This window comes from Orussus abietinus, unplaced genomic scaffold, assembly GCF_000612105.2.
Source record: "Orussus abietinus isolate OABI.00-Male unplaced genomic scaffold, Oabi_2.0 scaffold105, whole genome shotgun sequence".
In the NCBI taxonomy this organism is placed as follows: domain Eukaryota; kingdom Metazoa; phylum Arthropoda; class Insecta; order Hymenoptera; family Orussidae; genus Orussus; species Orussus abietinus.
The window spans coordinates 1-21,355 of NW_019394307.1; the positions used below are offsets into that span (position 1 = coordinate 1).

At 36.0% G+C, this 21,355-nt stretch overlaps 1 protein-coding gene across 1 annotated transcript; it reads left to right on the top strand.

Annotated features, from left to right (window-relative positions):
- Window positions 1-6,991: 6,991 nt before the first annotated feature.
- LOC105696076 (glucose dehydrogenase [FAD, quinone]) lies at window positions 6,992-19,925 on the top strand. The gene is made up of 6 exons (XM_023431713.1): window positions 6,992-7,161; window positions 9,921-10,164; window positions 12,862-13,120; window positions 13,643-13,903; window positions 14,451-14,681; window positions 18,848-19,925. Exons 1-6 carry the CDS (start codon window positions 6,992-6,994, stop codon window positions 19,486-19,488), a joined length of 1,806 nt encoding a protein of 601 aa, XP_023287481.1. The 3' UTR covers window positions 19,489-19,925.
- Window positions 19,926-21,355: the final 1,430 nt, after the last annotated feature.

The following is a 21,355-nucleotide window of genomic DNA, read 5'->3' on the forward strand; positions in this document are numbered from 1 at the left end:
GTTTAGTTACTTTTTATATACTTATCTAATTATTATCAACGATATAAGAATGATAAAAGTAAATATTATCTGTGAGTGATGGATACAAAAATTATGATTACTGTCTTACTTTTATTAGAAAAAATGTCAAAATATCCTAATAACATGTATTACTTACTAGTGGGGAATACCAAAAATAAACTTGACATTGAAATAATAATAATTTTCAAATAAATGTTTCTGAAACAATTGTTATGTGTAATACAGTAAAATTAACCGTGACAAAGACTGAAATACGTCTCAATGAACACCAAACTGAGTCGAAAGTATCCATAACGCTATTTGTGGCGTGTTTATCACCTTGCACCTGTATCTACAGGAATTTGGAGCAATATCCGCATAATTATTTATCGAAGCAGAAGGAAATTCAACGTTACGCAGATTACTCAGTTTATTTTAATAATTATTTAATGTTTATTTAAATAATTTATTTCTACAACGTCCCCTGCATTCGCCATTTTTGCTCATTAACCCTTTGAATAATCGTACTTAAAATACTTAATTTTTCAGCCCTGCCCACGATATCTTCGCGAAGTGATTTGTTATTTCTCTTTAAGTCTCAAAACGTTGCGCAAAGCCTCATTTTATTTTCGCAATTTTCAAGGAAACCAAGAAAAAATACTATGTAGCGATTAGTGCTCATAGGAAAGTACCTTAAGGCGCTAATTTTACTTAAGAGGCGCATAAAGTTCCTTGTTTTTACTAGACAAGCATGTGTACATGGTGTACTTTGGAAAGTTCGGGAGCAATCACCAAACATAAAATTCTTCCAGAATCTTTGAACTCTTAGAGATCGTTGGGACCATTAGATCATTTGATCTGCGTAATTCATTGAATTTACTTCGCTACCAGCCCTAAAGAGTGCGGAAAATAAAGGAGCAAGCCTTATTAATCCTTAAAGGTGTATATCAGTTGATTACCCAGGCACCGTGGAACATGGAATATCCGTAAATTAATCGTATATAAATGTTTATTGAACGAGCGTAAGAAATATATAGATATCTATGAACTCTATTGTAGATTCACTCAAAGGTTAGATGTCCGGACATTGTACGTAATATATACATATATCGTAGATATCTACAATAGACGGTCTATAGATATTCATATGTATTTATAATAAAAACTTAAATTCATAAAACTTTTTCAGCAGAGACTGTTTGAGAACTTGTTCAGTACAGCTATGCAAACAAACCTTAGCTCTTGACCCAGAAAAGTTTTTTGCAACTCTCGGGATTTGAACCCGGGACTCACAGGAGGAAGCAGGAACGCTAACCATAATGCTATCAAAGCCTACGAAGGAATAAATATTGTTTGCACTTATAAAGACCGAACCGGTACTTCTCGATCGGTGCTAAAGATATTTGTTGCAACTTGTTGTAAACTTATTCTTAAAAGAAAACTCGTAATTGTAAAATTAAGTCATTAAAAAAATTGTAACAGCACGTTATAAAATCATCTTTTTATTTAAAAGCGGATAATAAATGTATACCGTTTCACTTTTAAGATACTAAATTCATAATTTTAGTACAACCTTATATATTAAAAGTGCATGAATTTTATGTATATTATTTAAAGATATTTCATTTAAATGTGCGCAATTTTTTACAGTGTAACTACATTTTTATAACTCTGTAAAAGCTGAATATAAACAATTAATCTGAATATAATCAATCAATTTAACGTTTTCGAATAGTTTAGATTTCTATATAGGTTATCCAGACTTCTATGATATATGTACTGAAAATATAGGTGTGAAAAAGATTTACATATATACTCACGGGATATTTTTGTTATGCATACCATACATAATGTAAGTTTTTTATACTTATGTCCTATTTTGTACGTCCACTATAAGTATATTGTACTTCATACGGTGCCTGGTAATACATCATAATTTACACAGCTGTAAAATATAATGATGTATAGTCACCAGCCAAAGAGGAAGTAAATAAAAAATCAGAGTATGGACGAAATTAACAGTTTTATCAAGTTGGAATTTTGATATGAACTTAAAGTATGTGTGAAAAATGTACGGTTACATGAGGTGTTTTTTTATTTTTCTAAACGTATTTTCAACGACGTTGATTAACTTTTGGTGGATGTCTACTAGAGCAATTATATATTTGGTACGCATCAAGAAATAAGTAGATATTTTTAGATCAATAGTGGATATATAATTTTCATCTACAATAGACATAGATATTTATATATATCCTTTAGATATTTTTTTAGGTGCACGAAGAAAAATAAAAGCCTAAAAGTTACAGAGGCCTATCTGTTGGAAATTTCTGTTTTAGGTGCAATTAAAAGCTGCCCCATTAAACAATTAATTCAGCTAACTTTATATTCTCACTTGTACAATTATCAGAAACATTTCTATAAGAGCCATCTGTAAATGCAGCTGAAAAATGGCTGTTAATATTGACAGGGATAAAACTGGTATGTTTGAAGCATTACAAAATTGTAGATGAAACATAAAATGTCCGTTGACATTACAGATTCACTCTGTTCAGGTTATTGTTTTCGGAAAGGTTAAACATATTGGTAAGCGTTATGGATAGAATCTGAAGATTTCACAGGTTAAATCTGTTAAATCTACAGATTTCATCCGTAGAATTACCGTACGCAAGCATGCACATCAAACAATCTAATACGTATATAAGCAGTTGCGCATCGGAAATTCTTTTCTTCTATTGAATGACCCGACGCGATGCCTCGATCAGCCTCAATACCAATAACTCTCAATTCCTGTTCAATTTTAGTATTTTCACATTCATTATTGTGTCCATAATATATATCTTCACATTCCGATAAGTCAATCTCGTTGTACGAAGGTCTAAAAAAATATTACTTCATATTTTTCAGGGAATTCTAAAAATCGTGACAAACCTTTACAAGATCCTATATTCGTCAAAAATCCAAGGGAAGTATTCTTTACTAAATTTAAAAAAAAAGTTGACTGTTTCATAAATAAAGAAATTTAAAGTCAAATGTTATGCAACCTTTAAACTATAATATTAAAATGTTTATATTGGAGTTTCTCAATTGGACTTTGCGTAAATTGCAAGAGCTTAACATCCTTGGATCGTGTATGAAGAAAAGATGGTTGATTTTACGCTCGTACTCTTTAGAATTGACCCAAAGGTGAACCAGGGTGAATGGGTATCTGTCACCTTAAGTAGTACTGTATATGTCACACAATACAAATGTTACAATTATTTATATACTTCAGAGAGACGTCGAGTACGGTGCAACTACTACTTATATACAGAGTATCTTATAAAAGTTCAAAAGGGGGGATTTAGTTCTACGTACCACATCCATTCTTTGATGAACTGCGAATAATTGTCGGTAGTACTACTGACACAACCACGTTTCCCGAGAGACTGTCGAAAGTTGTGATCGAACATTGATTCCCGTTCTTGCTCATTACGATTGCTCATCCAATTGGTCGAATAGGCGAGACTTTGTAGTAACTAATTGTATGTCCAACCCATTCTGGACCTTTTATAAGACTTACCCCGTATATAATATTTATTACCTGAGGATGATTTTAATGAGAGCCTTAATAGTTGCTCGCGATATTTTAAAGAAAACCTGATGATGGATTATACAAATATAGTTTGTATGATCAGGAAACATTTCTGATTAGATAATTTTATATCGAATCACCGAGATGCTAGAATAATTTAGAGGTCAATCTCCGGGGGGGAGAAAATTAGACATCCTGATTCTCGATACAGATAATTTCGGTCGAGGACTTAACGATCGTTGAGTCTTTCTTAAGCAATTTCCGCAACTGGATTGCAGAACTGTAAAGGGCATCAAGCTATAATACAAGATTCCACGTAGAGACGCGTCATGCTGTCTCGTTTCGTTCCTTGTCATCCTTGTGCGATGCATTTCGATGGTTAAGAAGGGAAAGTGAAGCCACTGCAAACTAAATACCATTAAATGTCTACGAACAGAACCTCCACGAATGACTCGTTCCCAAAAGTCCATGACTTCCCGTGTTCCATGATTGAGGACTTAATCAAAATCTGCCGAATAATGTGAAGCTTGAATTATCTCCCCACGTAGTTCAAAGTTCAATGAAATGCATTGTACATAGTTCTTCATTCTTAGCGTACCGACACAAGTGTTTATTCAGGTTAACAATAAGTAACATCGTGCATGTGGAAATGTACAATTACCACTCGTAATTCGATCCATACCAAATCATGAATGAAAAAAATTACTCCGATATAGCAGTTGTCTGAAGTAACAGATATATTGTAAATTGAGTACACGGTATCAAATACATTTTAAGGTACAATATGGCTCAGGTCTTACCTTCGAGTATCGTGACAGAGAAGTAGTCCGATTAATGTGTCTGTCTCGGTCACACGGCGTGGTACAAGAGGCCTTATGCTATTTCAGCAGCAGTGGTATAATACACCATAATTGTTGATGGATGTATGTCACCTACATGTCATACGTGTAGCAATAGTATGAATGCAAGATGGAGTCATTGCAATCCACCGAGTTTAACCTTCATATTCCAACTGTACAGCTGTCAGGTCTACGCCATCTGCGTCAGTTATAGTTATATGTACTGTTTAAGCATTTCGCTACAACTGTCAACTTTTCTCGATAGGACGAAAAGTAGCATAAGGACGATACATTGCAATCGTAAGAAATAATTATACAGTTAGTCGCAGGATGCCGAATCGCTTTGAAACGATTCTCTTCCATTTTATCTGTTATTCAAAGTTAGACAAAGATGTAGAATTACTAAAGTGACAGTAAAAGGTATTAAACAGGAACACTCTGTTAGACAAACTACTTCAAACACCTAAAAATAAGAATCATGCAAATCAATGACTAATATTATATTTAATATTATATATTTTATTTAAGAAATACTTATACATACGTAGTTACCAGGTACGCAGGACTTTGATTTATATGTTTTGCAATTTTCTTTTTACAAACGGTGTACTGTGATTCCCCTAGATGTAGACTTTGTATTTGCACGTAAGGACATTAAAAAATTATTTTTCACTGTCATCAAAAATTTTATTTTTTTTAATAATCTATTGTGCTATTTTTTTTATGAAAACACATCATGTTTAATTTTTCTGTGAATGTTGAAATAGAAGTAATTGATGCATCAATGGTTTTCGCATTACATGTCGACCGAAGTGAACCGCAAGATTCGTAAAATTTGTATACTCATGTTACACCTCGAATGAAGTAACCGCACGATTCGTCTATTGTTCAAATCATCTTGAAAAATTCATGAGAGATTAGATCGAGGAACAAATACGGACGGTTGCGGCATAAAAGTGCGTGACTTTCGTAATCGTCGAGTTCGCGCGGTTCTCGATCAGTGAACGTAACGGTATCTCTGTGTGTTCCGCGATGTATTCCAACACACGGAACACGCTAAATGCCGCTTCTTACGATTCTCCTCCATTCTAGTCGTCCCGGCATACCTAAGTTCCTCCGTAATAACGTATACTGGGAATAGCTTGATATAATATTGGCTCAATATTTTATATTGATACAATCCAAAATGGAAATTCATGATACCATCACTCATCACCATATGATGAGGAAAATTGATATATAAACAATTTACAGACCATTTGCTGCATGAAATGTCTACAATATATGTACGCATTTAACACAATAAATTTGTGCAGCACGTAGCGCGCGATTACGAGAAATACCCGAGAGTATTCGTACTATCGCGGTTAACTGAGTTGTGGTTTAAACGAAAGAAATTGTCCAAGTAACAAAAAAACCCAACTTCCTGGAATGGAGAAAACGACGAACATTAATATTAAAAGTCCCTGCTCGCCATAACGTATTGGCGCCGTACAGTGATAAGCGGTATAATATTCTTACGTGAGTTACCTACAGTAGCACTTAGTCGTCAGAATGTTACAGCACTAACAAATAAGTGACCATGCTACCGATATGCCAGATAAGAACATACTGCACGTCTGCACCCTTGCTCGTTAAAGTTATGTTAAATCGTTTGATGATGTGTTTCCTTGTGCAAGAAACTGCAAAATGCAAACGGTGATCTTAACGCCCGTTGATTTTAATTAAAGGGAAAAAGATTTTTAAAAAATTCATACATTACAATGAATTATCAATGATAATTTAAGAGTATTAATCATTTACAAATTATTATGCATCGTATTCATATATAATAATTATGTCGGCGAGAGACCAAAAAATATATATCTTATTTTATTCAGAAATTTTTTACGAATTGTTAATAGGTACTAATTAATGGCTGTCGATGATCGCTGGTGTGTTAAAACTGATAATATTTGCGAAGCATTTCGAAACGTGCCCAAAATTACTTGGTGTATGTGAACAGCTGCTTCATCTCGATAATACAATTTCTGCGTCATTATAACGATACAGGAACCGAATTTCACAATTTCGATCGTCGGAAATGGCAATAGTGGTTTCATAGATATCCGGCATAATCGTATGACGCAACGCATGTTATAATCGTAAATATAGCGAGGTAGGCAAATTACGAATTCGACCGAAATTAGAGGTGGTTCCTGCAATCATGAACATTAAAATAGTGTTGGGCCGCAATTGAAGCCTAGATACTTCACGCACGTAATCCGTTAGCGAGACTTTGCTACGCTCCTAAGGTAATTCCACCGCCAATTACGAGGTCCCGTTGAAACTGTGGATTTCACAGTCCATTCACATTATTCGCTACATATGGAAAGATGCGCCTTATTTGGAAGAGCTTCCAATTTAAGAATGACACACTTCCAGAGACTGGGATTTCCCGAGGAAACGGCAAACGATCTCGACGGGGACGAATGCGAATGTTTCCGTTTATAGAATATTGGAGCGCAAAATTTCTCTCGACTGGTCAAAAAACGCTCTTTAATTGAAAAGAATTAACTAGTCCGTCTCTTTTCTCCAGATGAGTTGCAACTGTCCAATGACGGCGTCCACCGGGCCAACCTTGGCCTCGACCTGCGGTGGATCGTCATTTATGCTCTTCATGGGTCTCCTCGAAGTCTTCCTTCGGAGCCAGTGCGATCTGGAAGATCCTTGTAACAGACCTTATCCAAGGGATCACGTTAATTCGAGGTAAGGTCTACTCCAGCAGCCCGTATCAATTTTTTTTTTTAACCAAGGATACTTTTCAATTTCACCGAAATGCGTCGGATGTCGCGCTTCGAAAGACATTGAGAAATGTTTGGTATCCTCCACTTGGGGGACATGGTTGGTGAATCGAGACACTAATTTCCCTTTTTTTAAATTGAGTTTAAAATGCGAAGTGAATAAGGCGACAAAAATAGGTGTACAAAAAGAATTCATAATATCCTTCAATCCAATAACGGAAACTGTTCATTAATTAGGTGAAATTGTTAATGTCGTGTAACGTAATCCCATTATATTAAATGTTACGTAACGCAAACATTATTTTACCGGTTCATTTCTTCTTATAGTGTAATGATCAAAAATAATTATTTCCTCCTGTGGAGAAATTAAATTTTTGAAAAACCGAATTAGTATTTGGCAACTAATTTACGTCTTCTGATCCACCTTAACACACGTTTCATTTCATTTCTTATTGTTATAGTAATTACAAAATGCATTAAAGGAACATAATTCAACTGCAGGTAATTACTTTCCGAAACCATTAAGTCGAATGTGGAGCTTGGAAGCCATGACTAAAAGTACAACACTCAGCGTATGTTTTGACGTCTCGAGTGACACGCATTCTATACATGGCAATTATCGCATTCTCGGTATTTCCTCGTATCTCGTTAAACGGGAGTTTATTGGATAGGGGTAAATAAATTGACCAATTTCAAATCCGCTGAACGACGTCTGGAAACTACCTGGATACTGTTAAAAAGTTTAGTGTCCGACGCGTACAGAAATATCTCCCGAGTAGTTTCCTTGCGTGGCGGCAATTCCCAAGACGGATGCATCGCGTAACGACAGCCTCGGGGCATCGGTACCGTGTTAGTTAACCTATTTGCATAGGTGTGTTATTGACCCGCAATTGAAGCGTATCTCGATCCATTCCTCCGTGCAACTTGGCTCGAAGTAGCGCGAAGCTACGTCACGAGAGCACCATAGCACCTTTCGCCGCGAACTCGATTCATCTCTTTCCCTAGGAATCCCCCGTTCCCCTAACCTAATTCCTTGCGCGATGCTTCATCGCCTTCTTCGCTGAAACGACTAACGACACTTCACTTCGCTTTATCGACTTATTTCGCATCCCGTCTAATGGTCTTCTGCTATCAAGGGGATATGAAAGTGGCACTCGAACGCTCAATCATTCATGAAACTTTTCTACGAACTGAGTGTACCGAATTGTTTCAAACTTTACAACGTGAACATGGAGGATATAAGAAAGGTCCTGAAACTCATGAAATTTCATTTTTATAGCAAATTTTAAAAATATCTTTGAACACATAAAAAAATTGAAATTTCACGAGTTTCAGAACCTTCCTTTTACCCTCCATATTTATATTGTAAAGTTTAAATCGCTTCGGTATACACAGTTTGGAGAAAAGTTTCATGAACGAGTCCTCTTTGACGCCACTTTTACATCCCCTTAAAGTGATATGAAAGGGACATTCTATACATCAAAACGTCAAAATATTTATAAAACGTTTCTCCAAACTGGATGTACCAAATCATTTGAAACTTCAACACATGGTTATAGAGCCCCTACGGAAGAACGTGCTACTCGTGAAATTTCATTTTTAAGAAAAATGTTTTTTCGAATATCTCAGAGTAAAACCAAGAATACATCTTTTTTTGAAAAATGAAATTCCATGAGAACCACGTTCTTCCTTAGGTCTTCGTAATCACGTGTTGAAGTTCCAAATTATTCTGTACACCCAGTTTGGAGAAAAATTATATAAATATTTGTACGTTTCGATCGATATAGATTGACCCTTTCGTATCGCTTTAAGGGCTCGATAAAGGCAGGTCGATCATATTAAATCATGACATCAGAGACGAGAAAATCGCGTGAAGTTCTTGGCGGATATTCCGCCGCTTTTAACATGTTCTCCTCGACACATGGATACCGTATTGATAAGTGTCCGTATAAAGTATGTCATAACTCCGTGTTTGTGGTGGTATTGTTTATTGTCAGATTATCGCTTCGGAATCGTAAGCCCGTAACTGGGTCCAACTGGCCAATTTTCAGAAAGTGATATCTCGTTTCTTGATGCACGAGCCGTCATAAGCTAACTGGCTGACACATTTCGTGAATATTTTATTTCACCGTTGGCAAATGTCACTCGCTTCGTAAAATATCTGCCAGGAATTTCGCGCGATTTCTTCAACTCTGACTCTACAGTTCAATATGGCTAACGTGACTTTTTTGGATTCTTTAGAAACCTCTGAACAGACCGATATACCCGAGAGACTATTGGAAATATTCTTGGAAATCAGTGAAAACGATTTCATTCTTTGAGAACCAATTGCCTTTGATTTCATACGATAGACAAAAATACGATTCCGTAATAAATGACGTTCGGCCTTAAAATTGTGACAGTATTCGATGATTTCCAACGATTTTCAGTGATTTCTGCTTGCAATTTCCAGCTGATTTCCACATAATTTCAAGGGTTAAATCCCATGATTTTTAGAGCGAATATCGCCAGGATGCACCGACATCTCTTATTCTAAAATCCATTTCTCAATTTTTGAAGATGATAGATAACGGAAAAATTGTATACAGAGTAGAAAGGATAGAGAGCAGGGTAGGGGAAAAAATTGGATTTACTCGGACAGTCGATACAAAAGAATATACAGATATCCTTTTCTGAATACGTCCTTAGGGTAGAACTTAATTATGGTAACTTTTATTATCTCAGGTACGACTTCGTAGTAATCGGCGGTGGTAGTGCTGGTGCCGTGGTTGCTGCAAGACTCTCCGAAAACGACAGATTTTCAGTTTTACTCCTGGAAGCCGGACTCGATGAACCGATCGGCACGCAAATACCATCTTTCTTCTTCAACTTCATTGGCAGCGACATCGACTGGCAGTACACAACAGAAAGTGAAGATGGGGCGTGCTTGAATAAGGACGACAAGAAATGTTACTGGCCACGCGGAAAGGCAAGAATAATCGCGCCCATAATTGTCTCAATAATTGCAATTATAGTACTCACTCTCAAATCGAATTGCAACGTTATAATCGTTGGACTTTGCTTAAATTACTTCTCGACACAATTCATATTGATTTTAAAATTAAAAACGGGTCGTTCGGCCATGACCTTCATTTTAATCAAAATTACCTAATCAGGGATTTAGGAAATGTGCATAGGTAAGGATAACGAAAGGCATAAATCAAAAACCTGCAACATTCTGTTATTTTCACCTTAAAATCAAATCATTTCCCTCAATAAACAAAAATGCATTATGAATAGTTTCACAAATATCGATGTTATCAAGCATATTAGAGCGTTGAACAAGATATCGCTGTGAAAGGAGATTTTACGATATTGAAATAAGTAGATGATTACTTTACAATCACCACGTTTAACGGAACAGTTCTCACGTAGCATGAAATATTCGGTGTACACTATTCTTAGAATGTTGATGATTTTCTGTCTCGGGATATCCGAATATGGAAATTTAGAAAATATCGTATGCCGATTATAATTGAAGCTTGACCATGAAATCTGCCTTCAATATTTGTAATTCTTCGTAATCACCCATAATTAAATAATACACCTGTACACGGAAAAAGAAGACATTTGCACCTTTAGCAAAAAACAGCATTGCTGAGAAGGTTTTGCTCTTGCTGCAGGAATAATCAGGAAGCTCGGTAGAGTTTCGAGCCAAATACATTTTTAAGCGAGAAACTCACAGCATCGTGTGCTGAGAGAAACGCGCCCTGCGCGTTTGAGCTCGAGCGAGGCGCTACAGAGTTTCTATACGCCAAGGATCGAGATTTCAGGAGTGGGGGAAATGAGAATCTACGCTCTCGATTGTTATAGAAAAAGAAATGAATGTCTGATCAGCTAAAAAAAATCAAGCAAAAATTCAGGAATTTTTTTAAATTTACCCGACTCTGATTGCTGCTATCTACGTAAAGATATGGCACAGTAGTTTTCGGCACTCTCAGAAACGTTGTTCTCATATCGTCGTCCTCGTCTCTTCACTCACGGACTACCATTTTCGCACTCATATGATAGGTGGACTGCCATATGGTTTTTGGGCAGCCAACATGCGACACCACCTCGCACGGAACGAAAGGAACTATACACATCCCGGCTTTAAAATGATTGAATTTTGATAGAAAAAAAATTGCATAATGTTTCTGAGATCGCCGAAGCCAAGTCAAATAATATAATTTCAAAATTCAAAATGGCGGACCCAACATGGCAAATAACATCATTTCAAAATGATTAGATTATCATAAAATACCATTTAGCGTGGTTTTTATAACCGCTTAATACAAATCTGGTAATAGAATTTTGAAATTCAAGATGGCTGATCTAATATGCCGAATAAAAATGGAAAAATGGTTGGATTTTTATAAAAATGAGTTTCTCACGGTTTTTGTGGTCGATAAATCCAAATTTGTTACTAGAATTTCAAAATTTACATTAGCGGATAAATTATGGTGCCATTCAAAATGTTGAGGGTGTTAATATAAAAAAAATATATATATATTGCGTTTAAGAAGTATACATATTTTTACTAACTTTTTATCAACTTATATGTTTGTAGTAATTATATTTTGATATTATAGGAAGGTATCGGATACATTTGCCGATTTTATTATTAATAATAGACATTAACATTTTTTTTACAAGAAAGAGTGAAATCCCCTCAAAACACCTTCGGTGTACAAAAATTTTGCCACATGCATTTATCTTTATTCAAATAATTGCAAAAATAGTTAAATCTGCTCCCTTCCCATGAAAAGCTTAAATCAACTATTTTTGACAAATATAGTGGAACATTCATTCCATTAAAGTCTCAGCTAAAATCTTTTTGCAAAATGTCACAGTACATTTGATTTCACGTATGTTGTATGTACAAGATTTTCTGTTTCCTCAAACCGAAGACAAATATTAAAAACTATATCGATACAAATAAAAAAATGGGAAACTAAATTTGAAAACAATATTTTATTTGGCGAGCACCAAAATGATCATATGCTAGGAGTATACCTTGAGTGCTCGTCAAATAAAATATTGTTTTCAAATTTAGTTTTTAATTTTTTTATTTGCATCGATATAGTTTTTAATATCTGTCTTCGGATTGAGGAAGCAGAAAATCTTGTACAGACAACATACGTGAAACCAAATGTACTGTGACATTTGGCAAAGAGATTTTAGCTGAGACTTTAATGGAATGAATGTTCTACTATATTTGGCAAAAATAGTTGATTTGAGCTTTTCATGGGAAGGGAGCACTTTGAGCTATTTTTGCAAGTATTTGAATAAGGATAAATGTATTTGGCTAAATTTTTGTACACCGAAGGTGTTTTGAGGGGATCGTACTAACGGCAAAAATATTTGCAATTGTATCGAATGTAGATGTAATCATTGGTGAAGTTTCTTTAGAAAAAAATTCTAATTGAATTAGTAAATTAAATTGTAGGAACATCTGAAAAAAATTTTTTGTATGAGAAGAATATTGAGACCATGAATAGAATTTGTGTTGCCCCAGTGAAGTAATCGTTTTTTGTTGCTAATACAACATCGTCCACATTTGTTGAAACAAATAACATTTCTTGTTATGACTGCGATTTCGTTTTCTGCGTGTAAACATGTGTTTACAACCAGGTAATTGTCACAGGTTCTTGGAGGAACCAGTGTGATGAACGGGATGACGTACATGAGAGGATCACGCAGAGATTACGACGATTGGGTCAGGCTAGGAAATCCTGGCTGGTCTTACGACCAAGTCCTACCGGATTTCATCAAAAGCGAGGACAATCAACAAGTGTACACGATGGATTACGGATATCACGGAACGGGAGGACCCCTCACAGTCACTCAATTCCCTTATCATCCACCTCTCAGTCATGCGCTTTTAGATGGTGGTAAAGAACTCGGTATGTTTTATCTCTAATTACGTGTATTCATATCTGATAATATTTCAACTTCGCATATCTTTCCAAAAGTAAACTTTCTTCGAAAAAGTGCGTAACGCAGGCATCAAATAACACTTTTCATAGATGTTCAGCAGTATTATTAAAAATAAAAATACGCCCTTAACTTACATTTCATTATACCACATTATGTCATTATAGGTACCGTCAGAAAAAAAGCAGTGTAATAAACGAATTCAGTAATACCATATTTTTAAACTGTTTTATATGACAGTTAGAAACTAAGAGAGACAGTAATTATTAAAAATTAATTGGTAAAAATAAAGTGATATTATTTGAATTTACTTGATATGATTGATTTATGCGTACTTGCATCTGTCTTTCATATAACTGAAGTTAATTCCACCATAATTCATTTCACGCTTTGTGTTTTTGGTACTTTGTTACATCGATATGTTGATCTTGACTGGAAACTTTAATGAGCAAATAAAATGAAATGGACTGTAAAACTATAATGATTTTCAGGATACGACACAGTGGATCTGAACGGCAGAACGCATACAGGTTTCGCCATAGCTCAAACGACCTCCAGAAATGGATCCAGATTGTCAACTGCTCGAGCATTTCTTCGTCCTGCTAAAAACAGAAGGAATCTACACATAATGCTCAATTCCACGGTCACCCGAATTCTCTTTGACAAGAACAAGAGAGCTACGCAGGTCGAATTTGTTCACAACGGCAGAATCCACCGAGTAGGAGTGGGAAAAGAAGTTGTCATTAGCGGAGGTATACACAACTTTCATAAATGCACATCTCGCTCTGAACGTCGTTTCGCTTAAATAACGCTTTAACGTTGATTACTTCGTTAGAAGTTCCAATACTTTCAAAATGCCAACTATTCATTTTAATTTTACGTAATTTCCTGTAAGCTATTTTAGCATCAATGATTCAAATCAAGATCTTTCAACTGAAATTTAAATCTTGAACTTCAACTTGGCTACTACATGCTAAAAGGAAAGAAACAATGTAATCGCTGTTAACGAATAATTAATCGAAGAATCCAGTTAAATTGCACGGTATTCTAACTTCAAAACTACAAATTTTGAAATAACTGCAAGAATTTCAGTCGAACAATATTCGTAACTCTCGATACTAATAATACGTATTTCAGGAATTATGTATCCAAGCACATATTTGTTGCCAATTAAATCCTTTTTTTTTGTTCGATACCTCAGAATGGAACTGTTCAACGAGTTCATAACTGATGGAGAAAGTTGAGCCGTTCGTTAAAATAAAATTGTGCATATGAATAAAAATTTGTGTTTGTCCCAAGGTGCCGTGAACTCGCCGCAGATATTGCTGAATAGTGGAGTAGGACCCAAAGCAGACCTTGAAGCATTGGGTATACCTGTCGTTCACGATTTGCCAGGTGTTGGAAGGAATCTGCACAATCACGTTGCTTACACCTTGACGTTCACCATCAACGATACAGACACCACTCCGTTAAATTGGGCCACTGCTATGGAATACTTACTGTTCAGAGATGGACTTATGTCGGGTACAGGTGAGCTAATATGGCCTTGACCATATTTTTTTCTCAAAGTAGTGTATCGATTAATCTTATCGAGTGGTAACTAAATACAAATCAACAATTAAAAACGAAGACGTTAAACGCGAAGTCTAGAGACAACATCACAATGTTTTCGTAAAAGTATCATGTTTTCTCTTAAATTGACAACTTCAACATTACACGTATTTATTCTTGGTATTTTCCATTTCGGACAATGAAAAAACTCGGTACAAGTGTCCGAGTAAAATGAAACAATTATGAGAAACTTCCTTAATATTCAAGAAATTTTATATACTTAAACACTTTAATTAGAGCAAATAGTCTTGAAGAATCTCTTTCGTCTTCAAAATTACTTAAGAACTTCCAGTAGGGTTGCGTTAATATACTAGGTTTCGTTTTTATGAATTAAAATTCTGTTTAGGGTTGCAATGTGTAGTTTTCATGTTTGAAGTCCAGCCGCGAGAATGTGAATAATTAAACTTGGAATTCGATTCGAAATCATCTTGTTCATCTTGCGATGGTACATTTATTGAAATCGTTTTAGTTAAAACATCACCTCTTGGTCAGTGAAAGTGTATTGCACAATAATCTCGTTCGTGTCTGCCGATCAATGGTGATGTAACCATTTTTCCGACCTGATTGCCTGTTTACAGTCTTTCCAACTGGAATCAATCGTGGACGGACAGTCGAAGTGTATCCGTAGCCTCAATTCTTCTTTTTAATTTATAACTTCTTAAACTCTTACAATTTCTTAAAGAGTCTGTGCTTTTTAATGTTATGATCTGATTTAACAGTGTTAACAAAATATGCTGAACATTGCAAAAGAATCGAATATTAATACTTGATATTTTGTGCGGCATCATGTAGCTGCTGCTTTATCAACGCGCCTGTAATGTGTCATAGAAAACTAAATGCTGAATTCCACATGCGCCTGCAATAAAATTATATTTTTCGGGCGCCTAGTAGGGAAATAAAGGAGACAAATATTATGCATATATAATAAGATGTATGCAGTAACCGTTAACGTAAACCGTGCACTACGCATACTTCAGGCTGATATAGGGTTGGTGCATAAGTTCGTGCGTTTTTTTTTAAACTAAATTATAATCATACAAAAAATTTGATTATTTATGTATTATATACCATTTTAAAGCCCGTTCCTTTCTGTACTTATGACATATTTAAGTTGGGTTTTAAGTTTATTTATGTGCTTTTTTAGGTTGATCAAATATGGAGCCGCAAGTTGAAAAAAATGCTCATTTCCGACACTTACTTTTATCTAAATTTAATCGAGGTGTTAAAGCAGTGGAAGCTGCCCAAACCATCCGAAATTTTTATGGCGAAGATGCAATAAGTGATAGAACTGCACAAAAATTGTTTTCTCGGTTTAAAGATGGAAATTTTGAATTGACTGACGCGGATCGCCTAGGGCGAACATCCGACTTCGATGAAGAATGTTTAAACGGTTTGCTTCATGAAAATCCTCGTCAAACACGTTAATTACCTGAAGTGATGGAATGTGACCATTCAACTATCGTTCGTCACCTGCAATCGATGCGAAAGGTTCAAAAACTCTATCACTTATTGCATCTTCGCCATAAACATTCCGGATGGTTCGGGCAGCTTCCACTACTTTAAGGTGAAGTGAAACCCTCTTCCAATCAGCCGATTCGAATACAACACTTTTTTTTAAGGGTATTAGACCAAACTGTCCAAAACTTTGACACATAACTCCTGATCATCTAAGAATTGTCCTGACACATTCAAAATTTGGATTTTTGGAAAAAATGTTTTAACTCAGCCCAGACCAGAACCAAAATGGCGTGCAGCTCTCATATTTCGATCAATATACAATTATCAAAGACTCTGATATGAGAAACGAAAGGGTCAGGACAATTTTACGATAATTTAGGACACTCTGGTAATCGATAAACTCGCATTTCAACGGGATAAAGGCAAAAAAAGTATTGTATGCGCTTCTATGCTAAAACGATGGGAATACTAGGTCTCGGAGTGAAAATTTAATTGACCTGGAAATCACAGATGGCGCAGGGGGTCCCTCTGCAGTCAATTAGGGCCCCGGAAAGCATAAATCCAGAGGATTTCTGGAGTTTTACTTCGATTTCTTGATATTTAGTGTACGTAAACGACAGGTGGAGTATGCCATTTGGTACAATATCCAATATAATTCGACACAGCTGTCAATATAAAAACGAACGTCGGCAACGTAGGTATTTAGAAAAATCTTCTTTATCGACGTTGATCAAGTTTCTCAACGTGTTTCACTTCACCTTAACACCTCGATTAAATTCGAATAAAATTACGTGTCGGAAATGAACATTTTTTTCAACTTGCGGCTCCATACATGATCAGCCTAAAAAAAGCACATAAATAAACTTAAAACACAACTTAAATATGTTATAAGTACAGAAAAAGACGGGCTTTAAAATGGTATATAATATATAAGTAAAAAAGTTTTTTGGCGATTAAAATTTAGTTTAAGAGAAACGCACGAACCCAACCCAATATTTCTCCTATTATACACCTGCCCCTTTAAACCATAATTTAGCAACCTTTAAATATTTATCACTTTGAGCTAACGTTACACAATCTTGATATTCAGGACGTCTCTTCTTAATAACGTATACTTTTAAAACTGAAAATGGTTATTCACTTTCACTTTCGTCTTCGAGGTGAATACATCTTCACTTTCTCTGAATACGCTTTCGTAGGGTATCGTATTTAATTCGATTTCAGTCAGACAACCAAAGTAATCAATAGTACATTTCATGCACGACTGCTTTAATTAATGACAAAAACAGCTACGCCTGTTCACAGAGAATTCGGTAAAATGTCCGTGAAAATGATTTTTTACTTATCAAGCAGTTGCTTTTATAAACTCACACCAACACGCCTAATGTCGCTTAGTTTTCTCGAAAGTTGCGCAAAGGTGACGTTACGCATTCACGCTGTACTTTTTCCTTCTTCTCCGTTTTTTGCCTTATTTTCCTCGCTGCCTTTCTTACTTATGGCCGAACAAACTCGTTTGCCTGCCTTGAAGCGAAACACACTTGCTCTTCAACAACAGTTTAGTGCGTGCAATGGATGAGCGAAACATCCCTTAAGGTAAAAAAATTGTAAAAAATGAAATAATTACATCAGAGGCCAATTACTCTCGGCATTCGTTTCGAAGAACTCGATAATAATTTCTACTTACTTTTGAATCAATCGCAAGTGAGGCAGTATTTACGTCAAAGGTTAAGGCGACGTGAAAGTACTCTTCTCAAAGGAATTGTACCAATTGCACCGACCCAATACATTGTAAGCAGGTGCATATATTTTATCGTAGAATTATTTACACAAAATTCCGTACTTGATCGGCTGCATCACTTCATTTTAATATCTTCATTCCTCTCTTTGTTATTTATAAATGTATAACGTTTTAATGAAAAACAGTATTCTATCATATCATTTGCAGAATAATTATTTGATAATAGTTTTATTCGGTTATAATGTACAGAAATCAATTCAATTAACATACATGACAAATTGTAAAAAATCAATTCGACTTGAAGCTTAAACCCAGAGATATAATTAACAACTGGAATTATCGATATCTTGTAGCGCAAACGCGATGCGACAATCTCATATAACTCTTTTATATAATGATTTCCTTAATAATTTCTATTTAATCTCAAAAATAATTATTAAAACAGTAATTATTTCACAACAAGCACCGCTATTTTTCATGAAAATTAACGTCAGCTTTCATGATCCTTAGCACTTGAGATTGAAGTGCATTTTTATTTCTTTTATTCGTCAAGAAGTGTCACTTTAAATATAGGAGTTAAGATAAGAAGAAAAACAAAGTCTTCGGCTAATTTAATTCCACAGAGATCAAGCGAAGGAAAGACGGAAAAACTACGGTTCTCAGAATTTCTAAAAGAATTCACGCGTATGGACACTTACGTTAAGGGCAATATTTCCAATGATAACAGGTGCAAAACTAATCCATTAGTTCACCCACCACAATGTCTATAAGATACAACCCCACTCCCCAACATAGCCATATAAAGCAAGATTTTTCAACCGTTCAGGCAATCACAAATGCACCTCGACCGCAATTGCTGTTTATCTAATCCCCAGGACCATGATTTCAGGGATATCCGAAGTGACAGCGATGATCCATTCAAAATACTCCGACCCCCGAGAGGACCATCCAGACATCCAGCTGATATTTGGTGGTTACCTGGCGGACTGCGCCGAGACCGGAATGGTCGGGGAGAAGAAGGGAGCCAATCGAACCATCTACGTAATTCCGACTCTTCTGCATCCAAAGAGCCGCGGGTATCTACGTCTGCGAAACAGCGACCCGCTTTCGAAACCTCTGATCTACCCCAAATACTTATCTCATCCGGACGACGTGGCTCGGTTGATCGAGGGGATTAAATTCAGCATTGCCCTGGCCAACACTCGCGCCCTGAAGAGATACGGCTTCAAGCTGGACGAGACACCCGTGAAGAATTGCGAGCACCTGAAATTTGGCTGCGACGCCTATTGGGAATGCGCCGTGAGACATGATACCTCCCCCGAGAATCATCAGGCCGGGTCCTGCAAAATGGGTCCAGCCGATGATCCCATGGCCGTGGTAGACAACCAGCTGAGGGTGCGCGGCCTCAGAGGTGTCCGAGTGGCCGACACCAGCATCATGCCTAAGGTTACTTCTGGGAACACCAACGCTCCGGCCATCATGATCGGCGAGAGAGCAGCAGATATGATCACGAGAACGTGGATCGGGTGACCGGGCGGGAACGACTCCAATGTCGTGACGTAGGACTCACGAGTATCCCAAAAGATGATGGGTCTATCCGGAACTCCCTCGCGGTCGCGATTGTTTTGGAACGGATAAATGGAGGGATGACCGAGTGAGGTTATCTGATACAGAACTCGATATGAGGGTACTCATATTAGAGGTTATTCGTTTCTACCTTAGTGCTCCTCGTGATGAACGGGTTTAGAAACGAATGGACCCTGTTGCGATGAGACATTCGACCACGTATACATGCCCTTGTAGAGTTAGTTATTTTCCTGTCGTGTTAAAGATTGCGGGTGTTGGTACTGTTATAGGGTACAGAAGTCCGGAGGCAAACACTTCGGGATATCTCGGCGGCGTTAAACATAATGAACACTTGAAATAAACGGTACGTTCACCTTGCAGTACGCCGTTCATTTTCTCCTATTTCAGAGGCGAGCTTCCTGGAGGAGTAAGTGGCTTACTCCGACTGACATAGCAAAAACGTTAGGAATTGAATGCTGCTGGATTGTGGTATAGCGTTAAAATTCTAACTTTGAATGAATGTCTTCTAACGTCGTTCCGTTATTATAGGATCCATAGATAAACGGTCATGGTCCTGTATGAAGAACTAAGTTCTCATTTAATTCTATCTTGACTAACGAAAATTAATTTGTAAACGAGATTTAAAATGCACTTACTTTAATTTGTTCCTCAGAGGAACGTCGATATTATGTATTACGAAAATGTAATATTTAAACTGTATCTATCGGTTAGTGAGGGTTTGGGATACATGTCAGGGACATGTGCTGAAGAATTTCATGCTCTTTATCGGAATAAGTCATCCATCCACTCTAATGACATTTCATAATTTTAATACATTTTCACATAATTGGATATTTAACGTTAACACGTATTTTATATTTCTTACTGGACATTTTAAATTGATAAACGCATGAGATTTATCAGTGTAGGTATTAATTGTTCCAACGACAGTGAATGCCAGTTTATATTCATTTTTATCCAAATTTCTTCACGCATCGTCCTTTCATGCTAATGACTATCTATCTCATGTAACTTTTTCGTTCAGTTACAATGGTAATTTTCTTATCATAAAACTCGGTACAGTTTCGAGCCAAATACATTTTTGAGCGAGAAACTCACAGCGTCATGTACTAAGAGAAACGCTACACAGTTCTATACGCCAAAGATCGAGATTTCAGAAGTGGGGGAAATGGGAATCTACGCTCTCGATTGCTATAGAAAAGGAAATGAACGTCTGACCAGCTAAAAAAATTCAAGCAAAAATTCAGGATTTTTTTGTTTCTGAGATCGTCAAAGCCAAGTAAAATAATATAATTTCAAAATTCAAAATGGCGGACCCAACATGGCAAATAACAATTTCAAAATGATTGGATTATCATAAAATACCGTTTAGCGTGGTTTTTATAACCACTTAATACAAATCTGGTAATCGAATTTTGAAATTCAAGATGGCTGATCTAATATGGCGAATAAAAATGTAAAAATGGTTGGATTTGCATAAAAATGAATTTCTCACGATTTTTGTGGTTGCTAAATCCAAATTTGTTACTAGAATTTCAAAATTTACATTAGCGGATAAATGATGGTGCCATTCAAAATTTTGAGAGTGTTAATATAAAAAAAATATATATATATTGCGTTTAAGAAGTATATATATTTTTACTAACTTTTTATCAACTTACATGTTTGTAGTAATTATATTTTTATATTATAGGAAGGTATCCGATACATTTGCCGATTTTATTATTAATAATAGACATTAACATTTTTTTTACAAGAAAGAGTGAAATCCCCTCAAAACACTTTCGGTGTATAAAAATTTTGCCAAATA